Source organism: Sardina pilchardus, chromosome 22, assembly GCF_963854185.1.
Source record: "Sardina pilchardus chromosome 22, fSarPil1.1, whole genome shotgun sequence".
NCBI lineage: Eukaryota > Metazoa > Chordata > Actinopteri > Clupeiformes > Clupeidae > Sardina > Sardina pilchardus.
In genome coordinates this window covers 22,090,917-22,106,751 of record NC_085015.1, presented here as the reverse complement: position 1 = coordinate 22,106,751, position 15,835 = coordinate 22,090,917, and the positions used below count along the sequence as shown (strand labels likewise).

The 15,835-nt window shown below is 45.6% G+C and overlaps 1 protein-coding gene and 1 long non-coding RNA gene across 7 annotated transcripts in view; one reads left to right on the top strand and one right to left on the bottom strand.

Annotated features, from left to right (window-relative positions):
* The first annotated feature begins 1,979 nt into the window (after positions 1–1,979).
* LOC134070337 (uncharacterized) lies at positions 1,980–4,619 on the top strand. The gene is made up of 3 exons (XR_009936922.1): positions 1,980–2,126; positions 3,403–3,550; positions 3,849–4,619. It is a non-coding gene; the product is annotated as an uncharacterized LOC134070337 (long non-coding RNA).
* Positions 4,620–4,704: 85 nt separating this feature from the next.
* mrtfba (myocardin related transcription factor Ba) overlaps positions 4,705–15,835 on the bottom strand; it is a 40,506-nt gene continuing 29,375 nt past the window's right edge. For 5 of the 6 annotated variants that reach the window (XM_062526647.1, XM_062526649.1, XM_062526650.1 and 2 more), the window contains 5 exons: positions 14,986–15,123; positions 12,889–13,047; positions 12,329–12,463; positions 11,401–11,461; positions 4,705–10,335 (listed from right to left, as the gene is read on the bottom strand). In XM_062526647.1, coding sequence (XP_062382631.1) covers positions 9,782–10,335; positions 11,401–11,461; positions 12,329–12,463; positions 12,889–13,047; positions 14,986–15,123 — 1,047 coding nt within the window. In that variant the 3' untranslated portion in view covers positions 4,705–9,781. The remainder of the gene's footprint in view (positions 10,336–11,400; positions 11,462–12,328; positions 12,464–12,888; positions 13,048–14,985; positions 15,124–15,835) is intronic. The other variant, XM_062526652.1, reaches the window with a different exon arrangement.

The window sequence follows — 15,835 nt, the reverse complement described above, 5'->3', positions numbered from 1 at the left end:
CAGTAACACTAAACAATGCACCTCTGTTTTGTTTGGTATCGAATAAGGCATAATAACATGCAAATGTTTTATTGATTTGCTTATGGGCAGTATTTTGAACTAAGAGGACACGTCCGTCAAATAGGACAAACAAACCAGTTTCAATTTGCTGTGACCCACTCGTAGCGCGCACACTCTTTTCTCTGGTTCTTTTCTTCATCTTTTGGATTTTATTACAAGGGGAAGCGTAATCGGAGCTGTGCCGTACCAGAGACTCAGACTCAGAAGGTAATGTTGGTGCAAATCTTAGAAATGCTGAGGGAAACAAGTTGAGGGTAGACAGACGTGTGTCTTTTCACTTCAATTGTATATTTCGTATTATACTTCTACAATGCTGAAAATCTTTAGAACTATCTTGGCTTATCTTGTTTGATCAAATGTTAGGCCTAGTTGCCTAACTCTCTTTTGTTTTTGGAAAGTCTCAGGAAACCTCAGTTATAATATATAATATGATACTCAGTGTTAACACCACAGGATATTATTACAATGTTTTAATTACTAAAACAGGAGAAGGCTTATTTTTTATCAAATGGATGTTAGATGTGTGTAAGCAAAAATTGAAAAAGATGTCACTTATACAGCATATTATGTTCAATTGTGGTTTCCACACTATTTGGTAACTTTGTTGAAACATTTAAATGTTCTTTTTTATACATACATACATATATATATATATATATATATATATATATATATATATATATATATATATATATATAGTTGTACAGCATTTGACTGTGGAGTTTACACACTGTCTTCGATTTCACCACAAGCAAGCGCCATTGAAGCTGCCTATATGGTGTTCATCATCACCACCACCACCATCACCACCACCACCATCACCACCGTCACCACCGTCACTTCCTCCATCCTGGTATGAACTGTGTAGCTCTCTCACCTGTCCACCATCACCGTCGCCACCTGCAGCATGTCCGCAAAGGAGCCGGAGAGTGACCGGTCCGCCACGGCCCTGTGGCTGTTGGCCTTCAAGCGGCAGCAGCTGCAACACCGCCTCGGCCTGCTGGTCAAAGCCCGAGAGTTTAGCTCAGCACCACCTGAGGAGAGCATCAACACTACCGGTCAGCGGCCCCCACATCACACACCCTTGACCTCTAGATTATTCACCTGAGGAGAGAGACAGTCCAGTGGAAAATGAGACATTTGACTGACCCTTCACAAACAAACAAGAAAGAGTTTAAAGTAAACGGTGCAATGGCTGAATTAGAGTTACTGTACAACAATTAATTGGTTATATTGATCAAATATTTTCTGGTTGACTTTTCTGGATGACAGTAATCTGAATATAGTATCTTTGGTATTTGGACAAAACAAAGATTTGAGGAAATTTCTTTTAGAGTAGCCTACTTTGGGAAACACCGGTCATGTTTTTTTTATTAATTATTTCCAGATTATTTAGAAACTAAACAACTGATTAATTGACCTGGAAAATAACCCTTAGGGGCAGAGCAGACCTATTTTATATGAAACTGTAACACAGTAACTAGAGTCTGTAACATTTGACATGAGTGGATAATCAAATGGATTTGAGATTAAGACCATGTAGGAGAAAATAATTCATTAAAATGTGAAATCTGTCCACCACCAGAGCTGGAGACCATTGAAGCAGAACTTGAGGATGTATCAAAACGACAGACAGAATTGCTCAAAAGTGGAAAACTTCAAAAGGACCCCCTTGGTAAAACATGTTCTAGATGTACTTTGCTCTCATGTATTATCCTACATATTAACAGCTATCTCATTCTCAGATGTACGACTGTTTGGAGAGTCGATTTTCCCAGGTAGAACAATTTAAAGGCAAATATAGCAAAGGCAGCATATGACTTCATGCTTGATTCAGACATAATTTTTTACTCAACCATTTCCAGAACCAGACTATCCTGTACCTCAGGAAATGATTCCAGAGCCGGATTACGATGTACCAGAGGAACTATCACCAGAGCAACCATCACCAGAGGAACTTTCACCAGGGGAACCATCGCCAGAGGAACCTTTACCAGAGGAACCATCATCAGAGGCAAACGATATATATATGGACGAACCTGAGGAAACTGAGCCACCAGAAATCAGTAAGGAAAGTTCCTACTTAATTCCCCTGGCTGGTGATTAGAGTGTAAAAGTGATACTCCCCAACACTATCAGAGGGCTTTTTTTTTTTTTTTGCAGTATCATTCACACAATGAACTACTGATCGGAGTGATAACTGCTATAAATGGGCTCATGTCATACAGTAGTATGCACAAGTTGCCCCATGCTAAAGTTGACTAAAGAGAGGAATAAAACAAATAATCTTTTGGAAATTGATCTTAATGCCTTAATTTTTTTTACAAATTGGAAAAATCCAACCTTTAGGGACACATTTCTTTGTGAATGAATACTGTATCGTAAACAAATAAATGTTCTTCCTTAAAATACAGGGTGCATAAGTATAGACACCCCAATGTTAAGGGTGCATAAGGATGGACACCCCTATGTAATTCCCATAGAGGCAGGCAGATTTTCATTTTTAAAGGCCAGATATTTCATGGATCCAGGATACTACACATCCTGACCAAGTTCCCTTAGCCTTTGAAAAATAGCTCTACATCATCATACCCTTCACCATACCTAGAGATTGCCATGGGGTGCTTTCCATAAGATCATCTCTCAATAGAGATCAAACCAGCTATTAGGCTAACTGAAATAAAACCATGCCAATCTCTATGGTGAAGGGTATGGTGGGGATATTTTAATTCCACTTTTAGAATAAAAATCTGCCTGCCTCTTTGGGAATTTAGGGGTGTGTATACGTATGCCCCCTGTATTGAAGGAAGAATTTTTTTAAATTTATTTACGGTACATTATTCATTCACAAAGAATTTGGTGTCCTTAAAGGTTGGGTTATTATCATTATTATCATTATTACTATTATTATCATTATTACTATTATAACTTTTTTTTTATAGAGGGACAGTGTACATTAATTGACACCCAATTATAGCCAAAAGTCTAGTTTCCATAGTCCCCCTGCCAGAAGGAGCATGGCAACATTGCCTATCAATTAAAAGGTAATTTTGGTAATTTTGGTTAAGGCATTAAGGCATCAATGGGGGTCTAAACTAATGAATACCACTGCTATGGTATAGATATGGTTGAAGCATAGTGTATTCTAATTGTTTTGTTGAAAACAGCTGGATGGACAAATTAAATTCTACAAACACTCTGTGGTAGAAACATTTTACGAGTAATAAACTGCTCACTTGGCTTGATTGTGAAGAGTTGTTTGAACCATGTACACATTGCTGGGGTGCAGGAGGCCGATCTGGGCTTTAACTGATGCTTGCTGCTCTTTTGTCTGTTGTGCAGTCAACCAGCCAGTAGTGTCTCAGGAAAAACTTTTCCGGGATCCTGACTGGGTCACATGCTCCAGTTGCTCAGGAGTCGTTCGCACAGTCGTCAAGCACAACGTCACTGGCACCACCTGGATTCTGTGCGTCACACTTTCTTCCATTGGGTACGTACAATATATAGGGGGTGATGGTTGGAGTAGTATATGATCATTCAGGGTTATCATGACCAGGACCACAGCAGCAACCATTCCTAGAGCACGTGGTTTAATTTGCCACAGAGAGATCTGCTTTGATAAAAAATCATATAGTTTAGGACAGACTATGCATGTGAAGCTGACCCATAGCAAAGCATCACCGATCCTTTCACTTCCCCTCAAAGACCACGCTGGCTGCATTCAAAGTGGGTTTCCTTTTTGTTTGGGCAGATCATATCTTAAAGGACTTGCTTTGTTCTCTTGGCAGGTGTATGTTTGGGTGCTGCCTCGTCCCATTCTGTGTAAAAAAATGGAAGGACGTCAGCCATCACTGTCCCAACTGTAAGGCAAAGATTCACAGCGTACCCATGTTTTGAGATGGGCTCTGGGACAAAGCTGGGCTGAGACGTGACTGTGGGGTCAAGGCGATTGGATGGCTGTTGGCGATGGGAGTCGGTCCAGTGGTCTCTGAAAGTTTTCCTGAAACTAACTGATCGAGGACAGTAAATGCAAATTGTCAGTGCCTGTGATGACTCGACCTGTGATCTGGATATACAGTAGGCTTCTTTGGAACACAGCAATAACCAGAATGCTTACGTGTACATACTGATTTATGACAAGGATGATGTGTTTATGACAATGGCAATTTCCTGTTGAGTTATCACTTCTGTATCTACATGACCTTAGTCTAAGTCCAATGAGAGTATGCCATTCAGTTAAACCCTTTGGAATAACCTGTCCTTGACATGTGCATACCACTGAAACAAATAACTATCAAATAAGGAAAAAGGGAAATATATAAAAATGCTTAAAAATAGAATTGCTTGCATTAATGTGCAAAGATCAATAATTGCTAGTCTTCCCACTGTGAACTTCTATATAAATTAGCATGGAACTAAAACCTCTTCTTGTTTTGTGAACATTTACTATTACTTGGATAAACTGTGAAATAAAACAATGACATTATTTTGATGAATGACCCTCTCTGATGTGATGTTAGTGTTTTGGCTTTTGAACTGTAATTTTTTTTAAAATAAATATTGCCAGCAGTTTGCCAGTAGTCAGCCACATTTCACATTCATCTTCATCTACAATTTTGGAAATAAAAACATTCACAGTTCACGTTCACAGTACATCAAATTTTATTGACACATAACAGCATATATAGATTGTTTTTTTTGTTTCATTTTGTTTTTCTTTCCATCCCTTAGAACTATTTACACAGAAGAGCTCATGGATGCGTAAACATGTATAAAAATATGCATTACAGTACATCCATTCAAATATATACACAATGTGCAAAACGTATGGCATACGGATGATCCAGCCTCTCTCAGAGGAAAGAGATGATACAGAGCTGGCCTGGGTCTGCCCTCTCTCTCTCTCTTTCCCTCTCTTTCTCTCTGCCCTTCCTCCTTCCCTTTCTCCACCTCTGCTATAGAAACACACATCACAGACCGACGACAGGAGGCTAGAAGAGGACTGAAAGCAGGACAGAGATGGCAGATAGTAAAAAAAAAAAAAACATTGACAAAACCATAACAGTATTTATAATAATACAAAACAATGTAAAAATGAAGGGGTAGAGGTGGGGTGGGGGGGGGGTTGCTTTAACTCCTAGTGGTCCAAGCAGCAGGGAGAAGAGAGGCTGGACACAGACAAGACGAGTGGAGTCCCTTCTCGTCGTCGTTCAACCGAACACAACCAGATTTGGTGATTTGTTTGCGTGGCTCTTGATAGGAGGCGAAGGCAGTGTGATGATATGAAGCCGGGGGGGCGGGGTGGCGAGGGCCACGCAGTGGAGAGACTTATTGCTTTGCTCGCCTCGTCCTGACGCTCCCTTCCACTTGGTGTCGCTTTCCTTTTCGTGCGTTTCGGACCAGTTTGTAGCCAAACCAATATATGAAATATTTTCATACGTCTAAAAAAGGATAAACATCATCCATGGACAATACCATAAAACCATTTATTATGATATTTTTCTTTCTTTCAAAACATTTTTTTAATATAAACAATGATTTAAAAAAGTTTATCACTGACCATCCCAAGATATTTTCCAATATTTCTCTTTGGCAACTATGGCTCTATTTTTGTTTCTGTTTTTATTTACCTTGTAGCAACACAAATAACAAACATGCGTGGCAATCCCCCAACCTGCACTATGGCAGGGCAATGTGGCTTGTCGTCTGGGAAGGCCTCTAGGTATGATCTTTCATGATATCAGACCCGTCAATGGGTCTTTTGTATCTAGATATGAGCTATAGACTCTTGACGTGTAACAAGCATGTATTTGGCATCATACCAACCTCGGAGCCCAGCTTTCCAGGGCGTGACATTGTAAATTGCGTTGGGTAAACAACAGTACAGAGCCGAACATGACTGTACAAACAGAGCTACTGTGATGACCGCAAGCTTTAGCAAAAAAAACAGACCAAAGCACAATCCACGCGCTCAAACACAGACATGCACACATATACATACATACATACAAACAACCATACATACATACATACATACATACACACACACACACATACATACAAACATACATACATACACACAAACATCGCACCTCTTCCAAAACATAGACAGAAAGACAAGACCTTGACAAAAAACGACATCAATACTAAAGGTGCTTGTTTCTTTTCATGATTGCTGCAGCAAAAAAGTGCTCGTAGTCTGCGTGATGGTCCAATCGAAGCCTTGCAGGACTGAGTTTGCCTGCCAGAGGTGGCAGCAGCAGTAGAAGTAGAACTCTCAGGTGACTGTATCAAGTATTGCTTCCGAATGGAGGTGAGGTAAGCGCAATTGCCGGGATGTCTACAGGAGCTAGTGATGCCTAGGGGCAGGTAAAGGTTTGCTTGCATGCTCTCATGCACGAGTATAGACTGCTCACAATCAGTGTCGAAGCGCTTACAATTAGTCATTGACTGTTACCATGACTGCTTAAACCTCTATCTGAACAGAGGAAAAGAGATCTTAGGATCTTCGTCAGCATTCTAACCCCCACCCCACCCCATCCCCAAGAAAACGTTTTGCATATTATTACTTCTAATGGAAGTACTGATGCAAAATGTTCAGATCAGTACAAGGATGATGATGTATGGGTGAAGGTGATTCATTCTTACTCAGGACACAGTGACTGTGTCCCCAATCGTCTGTTTTCAATACAACCACCTTAGAGGTTAGCAAGGCAGTTATTAGTCAGCCTACATAATCAATAAATTATCATTAAAGACGGCATCTTTAAAATGTTTGATAGGTCAAATGATGGCCTACTGTTTGGCATGGAGGTGACACTCGTCCCAGGAGACACACAGACCCTCAGTTCTACATGGAGTTGACATTTAGCTGAAAGTACTCGCTGGCAAATTCTTTCCAGTCAATTAGCACGTCGTTCTTCTTTAACTAAAAATAGTCGTCTATGCTGAAAGTGGTGGGGGTAGTAATGAGCTGGCAAAAACCTAGGTGAATGCAATACAAAGTTACGTACACACACTAGCACCCATACCCATGTGAAAACATCCAAGCATCCATGCGCAGTCACACACACACACTGGGACAAGCAGGTACAATGGATTTGAATATAACCACAAGGGGATTAACTCTTTTCCTTCTACGGGATAGGTTTGTTACCGTTCACCAATAATCCCCTTCTGCCTATAGTCAAATCCATTGTACCTCCTTGCTCTGGTGGGTGTCTTTGTTCATGGCACATGGGGATGTGTGCTGGTATGTGTGCGTGACTTGGTATTGCTGTTAATACATGACCCCTGTGACGGAGTGGCGCTTCCTATCAGAAAAAGTCATGGAGCTGCCAAGGGTGACCAGCACTATCTCCGTCATCAGGACCACATTAGATGCGACCAACAGCATATAGAAGGGAAAGTGAGTGTTTCTAAAGGACCCAGAAGTTTCGAGTTGCAAATCTGTCAGTAGAGTTTGAAAACATCAATTCTATAAAGTGAAGCTCAAATGTCCAGTCAGATGTCCGGCCAGATTTGGTCTCGGCCTTACTTGATTGACTGTGAATTTAAACAAACATGGTAGTGCACTACAAATTCCATGGCAGCACGTTGGCTGAAATTTCTTGCTATTTAGGAGGCACATCTCTTACAGACAATGACAGATTTGTCCATCCTTTAGAGACTATGATTGGTCCGGACAACATACACACACACACACACACACACACACACACACACAGACACACACACACACACACACACACAAATTAAAGCAAATTCGTCCTCCAAGAAGCCTGCCTGTATTTACATTAAAGTCCTCCAAATGCCATTGATCTACAGCAGCTGAAACAGTCCTTCTGGTTAAGTCAGTTAAACTACAAAAATCAAAGGAGAAACTAAAGAGATAGATGGTTCATGCCCTGTGTGCTCTTGCCAGCTCAGTGAAGGTTCAGTGGTTGAGGTATGCAGCGTGCCCATTATCTGCCTCACCTGCAGTGCAACCCTCTCGTCTGCACGCCATAACGCAGGTGAAACGAGCGTGCAGACTGCCCACACACACACACACACACACTCAAAAGAACAATAACTACTACTATGAGGAAGCGTGACGTGTGCAAGTGAGGACATTTTTTTCTTTTTTCTTTTTTTTAGTGATGAAGGGGTGTAGTGGTGTTGCCAGAGAAACCGTCCCTATTGGTCGGTCGGTCGGCACTTGCTCTGCACACGGCTCCAGCTGAAGGCGATGAGCTCTGAAATTTATCCATCCACTCAGATGCAGGATAAACAAAAACAAAAACAAAAACAAAAGAAATGGAAACTTTAAACAAAAACAAAAAAAATAATAATGGAAAACGGAGATGTCTCCATGGTCAAGTAACAGGAGACACGGCGATGTATGGAAAACTGTTGGGAGCAGTGGAGAATGTGTGTGGGTGAAGCTGTGGTTAATTTCGTGTGCCAACATACTGTACTGTACTGTACGTTTATGCTCTCCTTGATTTACTCCTGTGGTTTACGCAGAGACCTTCAAATACCACAGCTAAAGTGAACAGTAGACACAGTTCCTGTATCCTTCTTCACAACTGAGATGCCGATAGACCTCCATCTTAGCTGAGAATCAGTCTTGTTCTGTATGGCACGGACAGTCCAAACCACCCCGCAGGACAGTCTATCATGGAGGGGGTGTTCAGCTTTGCATGTTGGCAAGCATTTTTCATTTTTGTTGTTGTTGTTGTTGTTGTTGTTGTTGTTTTTATCCCTCAATGTGTTCATCGTAAACAACCCAAAAATGGGTTTGTATTTTGCTGCAAATGTAGCAGTTTCCTTTCTTTACAGCGACGCGGCTGTCTCTCCCTGTTGAGACATAGTCGAGAACATTCATCTGAAAACAGTCAAACATTTGTTGCGTCTCTCCTGAAACCACACTTGGTCGTTCATCGCCGTCTGGAACACACCACTCGACGGATGCATCAGGCATGATGATGATGTTTAGAGATTGTAACATCTAAACTCAGACGCTCAAGTCCTCGTAGGTCTTGGGTTTCTTTGTTGTTGCAACTCCACCACAGAGCTTCTCCAGCCTTAAAAGAGAAGTTGATTGCTGTTGTGTGGCTGTGCCATCTTATATGGTTCAAAAAAGCGGAGTCTGCCATGCCTAGCCCCTTTAAGGATTTGCCTGGTCTGTGCCACACAAGGGTGGCATTCAGCCCACTGTGTCTGAAGGAAATGAGAAGCCCTCCCTTATCAGCTTGTCAGAGCATGAATGAATTATTAAGTGTTGTCAGACTGCAAGGTGATCGGTGAGATTTGAGAGCACTTCTGCCCCACTGAGGGACACTAGGTGCCCAACAGAGGGAGGCAATTCAAGGGTGCTGACATACCCTCTAGCTCTGGATGTGTGTAAGGAAGTGAGCAGTGTGTGTGTGTGTGTGTGTGTGTGTGTGTAAAGGTTGGCGGGGGCAAGCAGGCAGAAAATGTGAGTGGGTCTCTTACAGTATGAAGATTGGCATGGTCACTTGGGAGACGCACGCACACACACTTCATCCACAGCACAGCTGAGCTTAACTCAACCCAACTCACCCAACGACCCTCTCCAGTACAAATCCAGCACCTCCCTCAAGGCCAATGTGAATGCAGCTGAGGAAGAGAGAGAGCAGTAAAAAAAAGAAAGACTGACAGAGATGGAGAGAGGGGGGAGGGGGGGCGGGTGTGTGGGGGTGGTGGGGCGAAGCCCTCAGTCCCAGGGCATCTGGAGATCGTGCGTGTCCAGGAAGTCCGCGGCCATGCCCAGCGGGTTGAGTGTGCCCATGGGCCCGGGCATGGTCAGGTCCAGCCACTCCATGCTGTCCAGGCCGGCCTCCTGCAGGCTGAAGGACGACGACGAGCTGGACGGGCCCGGTCCGCAGCCGCTCTCGCTGAAGCCCAGGTCCGACGTGTCCATGGGCGAGTGCGCGTTCCCCGCCGCCGCCGTCGTCGTCCCCGGCGACAGGTGGTGGTGGTGGTGGTGGTGTTGCTGGGCGTCGCCCATCAGCTGCGCGTGGAGGTCGTCCAGGAGACGCGGCTCGGCGTCGTGCAGCGCCCCGTCCAGCAGCGCCTCCAGCTGGTTGTCGGAGGCCAGCGCCGCCAGGCCGGGCATCGGGTCGCCGCACAGCACCTGCGGCGGCGGCGCCAGCTGCACGTGGGCGGGCGGCCGCGAGAGCGCCGTGTTGACGGGCAGCGTGGTGACGCTGGCGGTGACGGGCATCAGCTTGGCCGCCGAGGGCTCGTGGGGACTGAAGGGCGTGATCTCTGGAGAGGGTGGACAGGGGAACAAGGCCATCAGTCACACTGGCATGACTAGCGCTGGGTTTTTCATTTACATTTTCACCTAAAATACACATTCACTCTTCCAATGCAGATAACAGTGCAGCTTATTACAAGGAGGTCCTCTACTCTCCATTTGAATAAATGTAATTTATTTAGCTTATTTGCATTGTGCCATTTGCCTGACTACCATTACATTCCTGACAACGTTGTGTTTTGATCTCACAGCTGATAAGAACTCTTCCCTTGATTAGGAGAAGGTTCAATGTTTTCATTGTCAGAACACAGCGGATGGTAATGCATGGAGATTCCAGCTTATGATGAATTGTTGCAGAAACACAGCTACTGCATCATTTAAATATCCTCACAGGAATGTGACTTGTGCCCTCCAAAAGCAAGAGGGTTAAGACGAAAGAGCATGTGCATCATACTAAGGTCTGGAATCTCACACTCTCTCTAAAACCTTTAACTGTGATATTCCCATTTGGATACTATTGTCTAGCAGCCTGAGAAGCAGTGCTGGACTGGGAGGTGATCAAGTCAAGCTACTTGTAAATTGTGGGTAGGACATTGATGAATTCCTACTGCACTCCACCTTTTTTAATTTCACTATTTTTATTACCTTCTATTTTCTTCACTCTTACTGCACTCTATCTTTTAAATGTTCCTAAAATTGTTGTAAGAATTGCTATAAAAGCTTAAAACGCTTACCATGTTGTAAGTCGCTTTGGTTAAAGAAGTGTAATGTAATATAATGTAATGTAATGTAATGTAAAAGGACATCCAGAAGAGCACTGTCTGCCTTCATTACATCCCTTTGAGCGCTGATCTCTAATCAGTCCTGCCAGAGAGGACCGGTAATCTTTGGTCCTGCCCTCAGTCTCTTGACTGATCCCTGACGCTCTTCATGGCTCCTCAGGGAGAAGCAAGAGAGTGCTGACAGCCTAACCAGATGTGGGGGGGGGTCTGCTTGTGTGTCTGTCTGTCTGTCTGTCTGTCTGTCTGACCACAATGCGCTCCCATCTCATCTCATCTCACGCAGGCTCTTACCTCCGCTCTCGATCAGGATGTCGAACAGGTCGTCCATTTGCTGGCTGGTTGCCGTGGGAACCTGGGGCACAAGAATAGCACGGCTGAGTGCGGCGGGTCTGAGTGAGGTAGCGAGCTGCTGCCGTCTGCAAGAGACGCGCCGTCGTCTGGGGCACTTGAGAGCACTCGGCACTTTTATTGTTTAACACAATTGAAACGTACTCAGCACTGTGAGACGCGTGTTTATCACAAGCACAAATAGAAAAGACTAAACAAACTCAAAATATACTGTTAGAATTTATCTTGGGGGAAATGAAGAATGCATACTGCCTTCAAGTATCAATAAATAAACAGATAGATAGATAGATAGATAGATATCGTTTAAATGGATTTGTCCACATTAACCCTGGCACAGTTTGAACATCAGAGGGTGTCACTACTGTATGACTCCTCAGGGTGGTGCTAATCGCTAACAACAGCAGAGGGATGAGAGTTTAAAGCACCATGAGCACACACCGAGTACATTGTGTCTTTTACAGATGAGTAAAATGGAAGCTGTGCGTGCGGTCACCATGAGGAAGTGGAACCGTCACCAAGTAAACAGTCCAGACGGTCTCTACATACTACATGAAGTTGTGGTTTTGAATTAAACAAAGAACTCCCTTGCGGTATGACCTTTGAGATATTTTTGTATACTCTGCATGACAATGATGCAATTTACTTTAAAGCACTGAGCTGTTTCACGGTTGAAGTCATCGCTATTCAGATGAACTACTGTCACACAGACAAGAACGCAAGAAGTTCATTCCTACTCCGAGTGAGAAAAAGTGTTGTGGCTTGGTTTCCTTACACCTTTGAAATGCGCACACTGCTAGTGGTTACTTGTGTTGGTGTCACTGCATCAGTGTGTGTGTGTGTGTGTGTGTGAGTGCAGGTGTGTGTACTGTACCTGTGCGAGAGCAGCGTTCTGCATGCTGCGGCTCTGTTTGACGGCGTCCTCGTAGGCCGGCGGCTCTTTGCTCTTGGGGATGCTGGCGAAGGTGGTGGGCTGCAGGATGAAGGTGGGCTGGGGCTGGACTGGGGACTGGACACAGAGAGGAGCCATTATAGTACAGCACAACGCAATGCAACAACGCAATGCAACAACACAACACACAGACACACACACGCAGACACAGACACACAGACACACAGACACACAGACACACAGACACACAGACACACACACACACACACACACACACAGACACACAGACACACAGACAGACAGACAAACAGACAGACAGACAGACAGAGACAGAGACACACACACACACACACACACTACAATGTATAAGTACAACACAACATACCATACTGTACAACATACACACAACAACCATACAACAGACCGCATACCAGCAACACCATACCATACAATCTATAGTCTACAGCAGACAAAATATGGAGTTGAACAAAAATTCTTGAAAAGTCTAATGGATCCAGACGGAGATATTATAGTGGTGGTACCTTGCTCAGAGGGCCGTTGGAGACGTTGTGTCCAGGAGAGCCCCGGGGAGACAGCCTGTTGTCTGGGGAGGTGCTCAGGAAACACTGGGGTCCCTCGGGGCCTACCCGGCTCTCAGTGAGGCAGTGCTGGAAGCCAGCAGTGGTGCACACAGGCAGTGTCTGGATGGGAGAACATGCAGGGGGTCATGAGCACTTCACCAAATATGCAAAGCTTGAAAATAAACAAACAAACCTAAACCAGGCCCAAAAAACAACACATACCAAACCAAAATAAACCCAGGCCTTAAAAGAAAACATCACACAAAGTCTCAACCAAAAGCTGTGTAGAGCAACTCAACCCATTCCAACATGGACCAAAACCAGTACCTCACCCTCCTCCCACCCCGATCCCAGCATCCCAGTCTAATCCTGTGGCGCATGAGTCAGCCATTTCTCTAACCACCAGGGAGCCTCCTTAACGAGCAGAGCTACTCAGGTTAATCCTGTAAGTCACTCCATCTCCCCCCTGCCTGTGTATGTGTGTGTGTGTGTGTGTGTGTGTGTGTTTGAGCATGTGTGAGTGAGTGTGTGTGGGCCAGTGTGTGTGTGTGGGTGAGTATGTGTGTGCAGGCAACAGGCAAGTGTGTGTGTGTGTCTGTGTGTGTGTGTGTGTGTGTGTGTGTGTGTGTGTGTGTGCGCGCGTGCGCGTGTGTGCGGGCAAGTGTGCAGTGTGTGTGTGTGTGTGTGTGTGTGTGCGGGCAAGTGTGCAGTGTGTGTGTGTGTGTGTGCGGGCAAGTGTGTGTGTGTGTGTGTGTGTGGCCAAATGTGTGTCTGTGTGTGTGTGCGTGTGTGCGGGCAAGTGTGCAGTGTGTGTGTGTGTGTGTGTGTGTTTGTGTGTGTGCATGTGTGCGGGCAAGTGTGCAGTGTGTGTGTGTGTGTGTGTGTGTGTGTGTGTGCGGGCAAGTGTGCAGTGTGTGTGTGTGTGTGTGTGTGTGTGTGTGTGTGTGTGGGCATAAGTGTGAATGTGAGTACGGCCCAGGTCAGGTGAGGCCGTGCTGGGTAGCGCTGGCTCGCTGGCTCGCTGGCGCGGCTCCAGAGCTCGGGGCTGCCATCTTTCAGCGAGAGTGCTATCGCTCTCACCACTCTCCCCCCTCTTCCTCCTCCTCCTCCTCCTCCTCCTCCTCCTCCCCCCCCCAGCTTGGGTTCCCGTGGGCCTGCAGCCAGCTCCCTTCCTCGGCCGGGCGCCAGGCTCCTCGGGCCCCGCCACCGCACCAGACCAGACCAGACACCTGGAGCCTCCTCGGCCCTCCTCCTCCCCCCTCACCTGCCCTGCGAGACGGACGCCCCACCTGCCCGCTAGCCTGGAGCTGTGGCACCTCCACCGTGGCCGACACACGGCGGCAGAGACAGAGCTACAAAATACGCAAGAACGAGGCTTCTGAAGCCGACGGAAGCGTCCGTCGGAGGCGTGCTATTAAACTGGCCGATGTGTCCAGTGACACAAACGAGGCTCGCGGGCTGTTAATCCAATTGAACGTATTGTTTTTGTGTCTGAGGGACAGTAAGGGCGCCGAGGTGAGACCAGAACACTTCCACGATGGATGGCCTCGAATGACCACAGGCCCGACAAGTCAATCCCCGAGTCACCTGATAAGGCTCTCGCTGGGCCTGGCTTTGATCGGCCTCCCAGACAATGATCTACGCGTGTTACTCGGATTCCTCGAGGACACCCGATATCCAGCCTTCTTCAATCACTCCTGCTCGAGTGTGGACGAGTGATCGAGTGTGTGTATGTGTGTGTATATGGAAAAACATGTCACGGGCTTATCTTGCTGAAAAATATGAGCTGGACAGACTTCTGACGGCATTGTGCAGCTCTGACCTTCAGATTTGAAACAAGGCAGGACAGATTTATCGGGTCTCCCAATAAAGTCGAAAAGAAAAACAATAATATTAAAATAAACATCTGACTACAGAAGTGAGGCCGAGCAGGATTTATGTTCCCTTCGCAACAACAACCAAAACGAACGAGACAGGTCTGAGAAACTTATTTATGTGGCCGGTGTGATTGATTTCGAGCTGTTGGATCGATGGTGAGTGTTGAGCGAACGGACTGACCTGTACTAAGTGGTTGTGGTTGGAGAGCGGCCCGGGCTGGAGGGCCGAGGGGCTCTCTGCCTTGGGGGGCTGGAGCTGGGGCACGGTGGCCTGGATCAGGCCGGGGGTCTGGGGGGACACCGTCGCCTGGAGGATCGGCTGCGGGAGGGACGGAGGGAGGGAGGGAGACACAGCAACACTGAAGTTGACTGATGTGGTCAAATAAATCTCTTCTGACAGCGCTTTCATGTCATATCATGGCTGCTTTTGAAGTGGCACAACTTCAAACAGACGTGCACTTCAAATGATTCTTAGTGGCACGAGTGACTTCATTGAAATTCGCAAATTGGCATTAAAGAGTCTTTCTGTGTCTCTTCACAGGAGACCAATTCATCTCGTTGTGCACCACTTACAGTAAAACACTGCACGTACTAACAGCACACCTACTTCAGTCCAAAGAAACTAACGAGGCTGTTCATCCATTAGGAATTAGAGTGGCCAACAAGCCCATGTCTCATCGACCCAATCCATTCTGAACCGTTTAGGAGTTCCCAACAGCTTCCTGAGGGAACACCAACACTTCCTCCCATCTGCTGCAGCTCGACACGAACACGCCCTATCTAAATATTCCCCAGCCAAATGGCTAGGTGTGCCAGAGCGAGACTGTAACCGCTACAGGAAATGTCTTCCGTTCTCGAGGAAAGGGCCGGGACTTCACACAGCCACGGCTGCCATTTTGTGCTGTCGTAATGCCGTGCTGAGGTCATCGTTTGAAATAGAGGGCCTTGATTTAGGTGACAGGTAAAGCACCAAGCCTAAAGTCTAACCAAAGTCGAGCTGATTTAACAGCCTGGCAAAATCTATCGGTGAA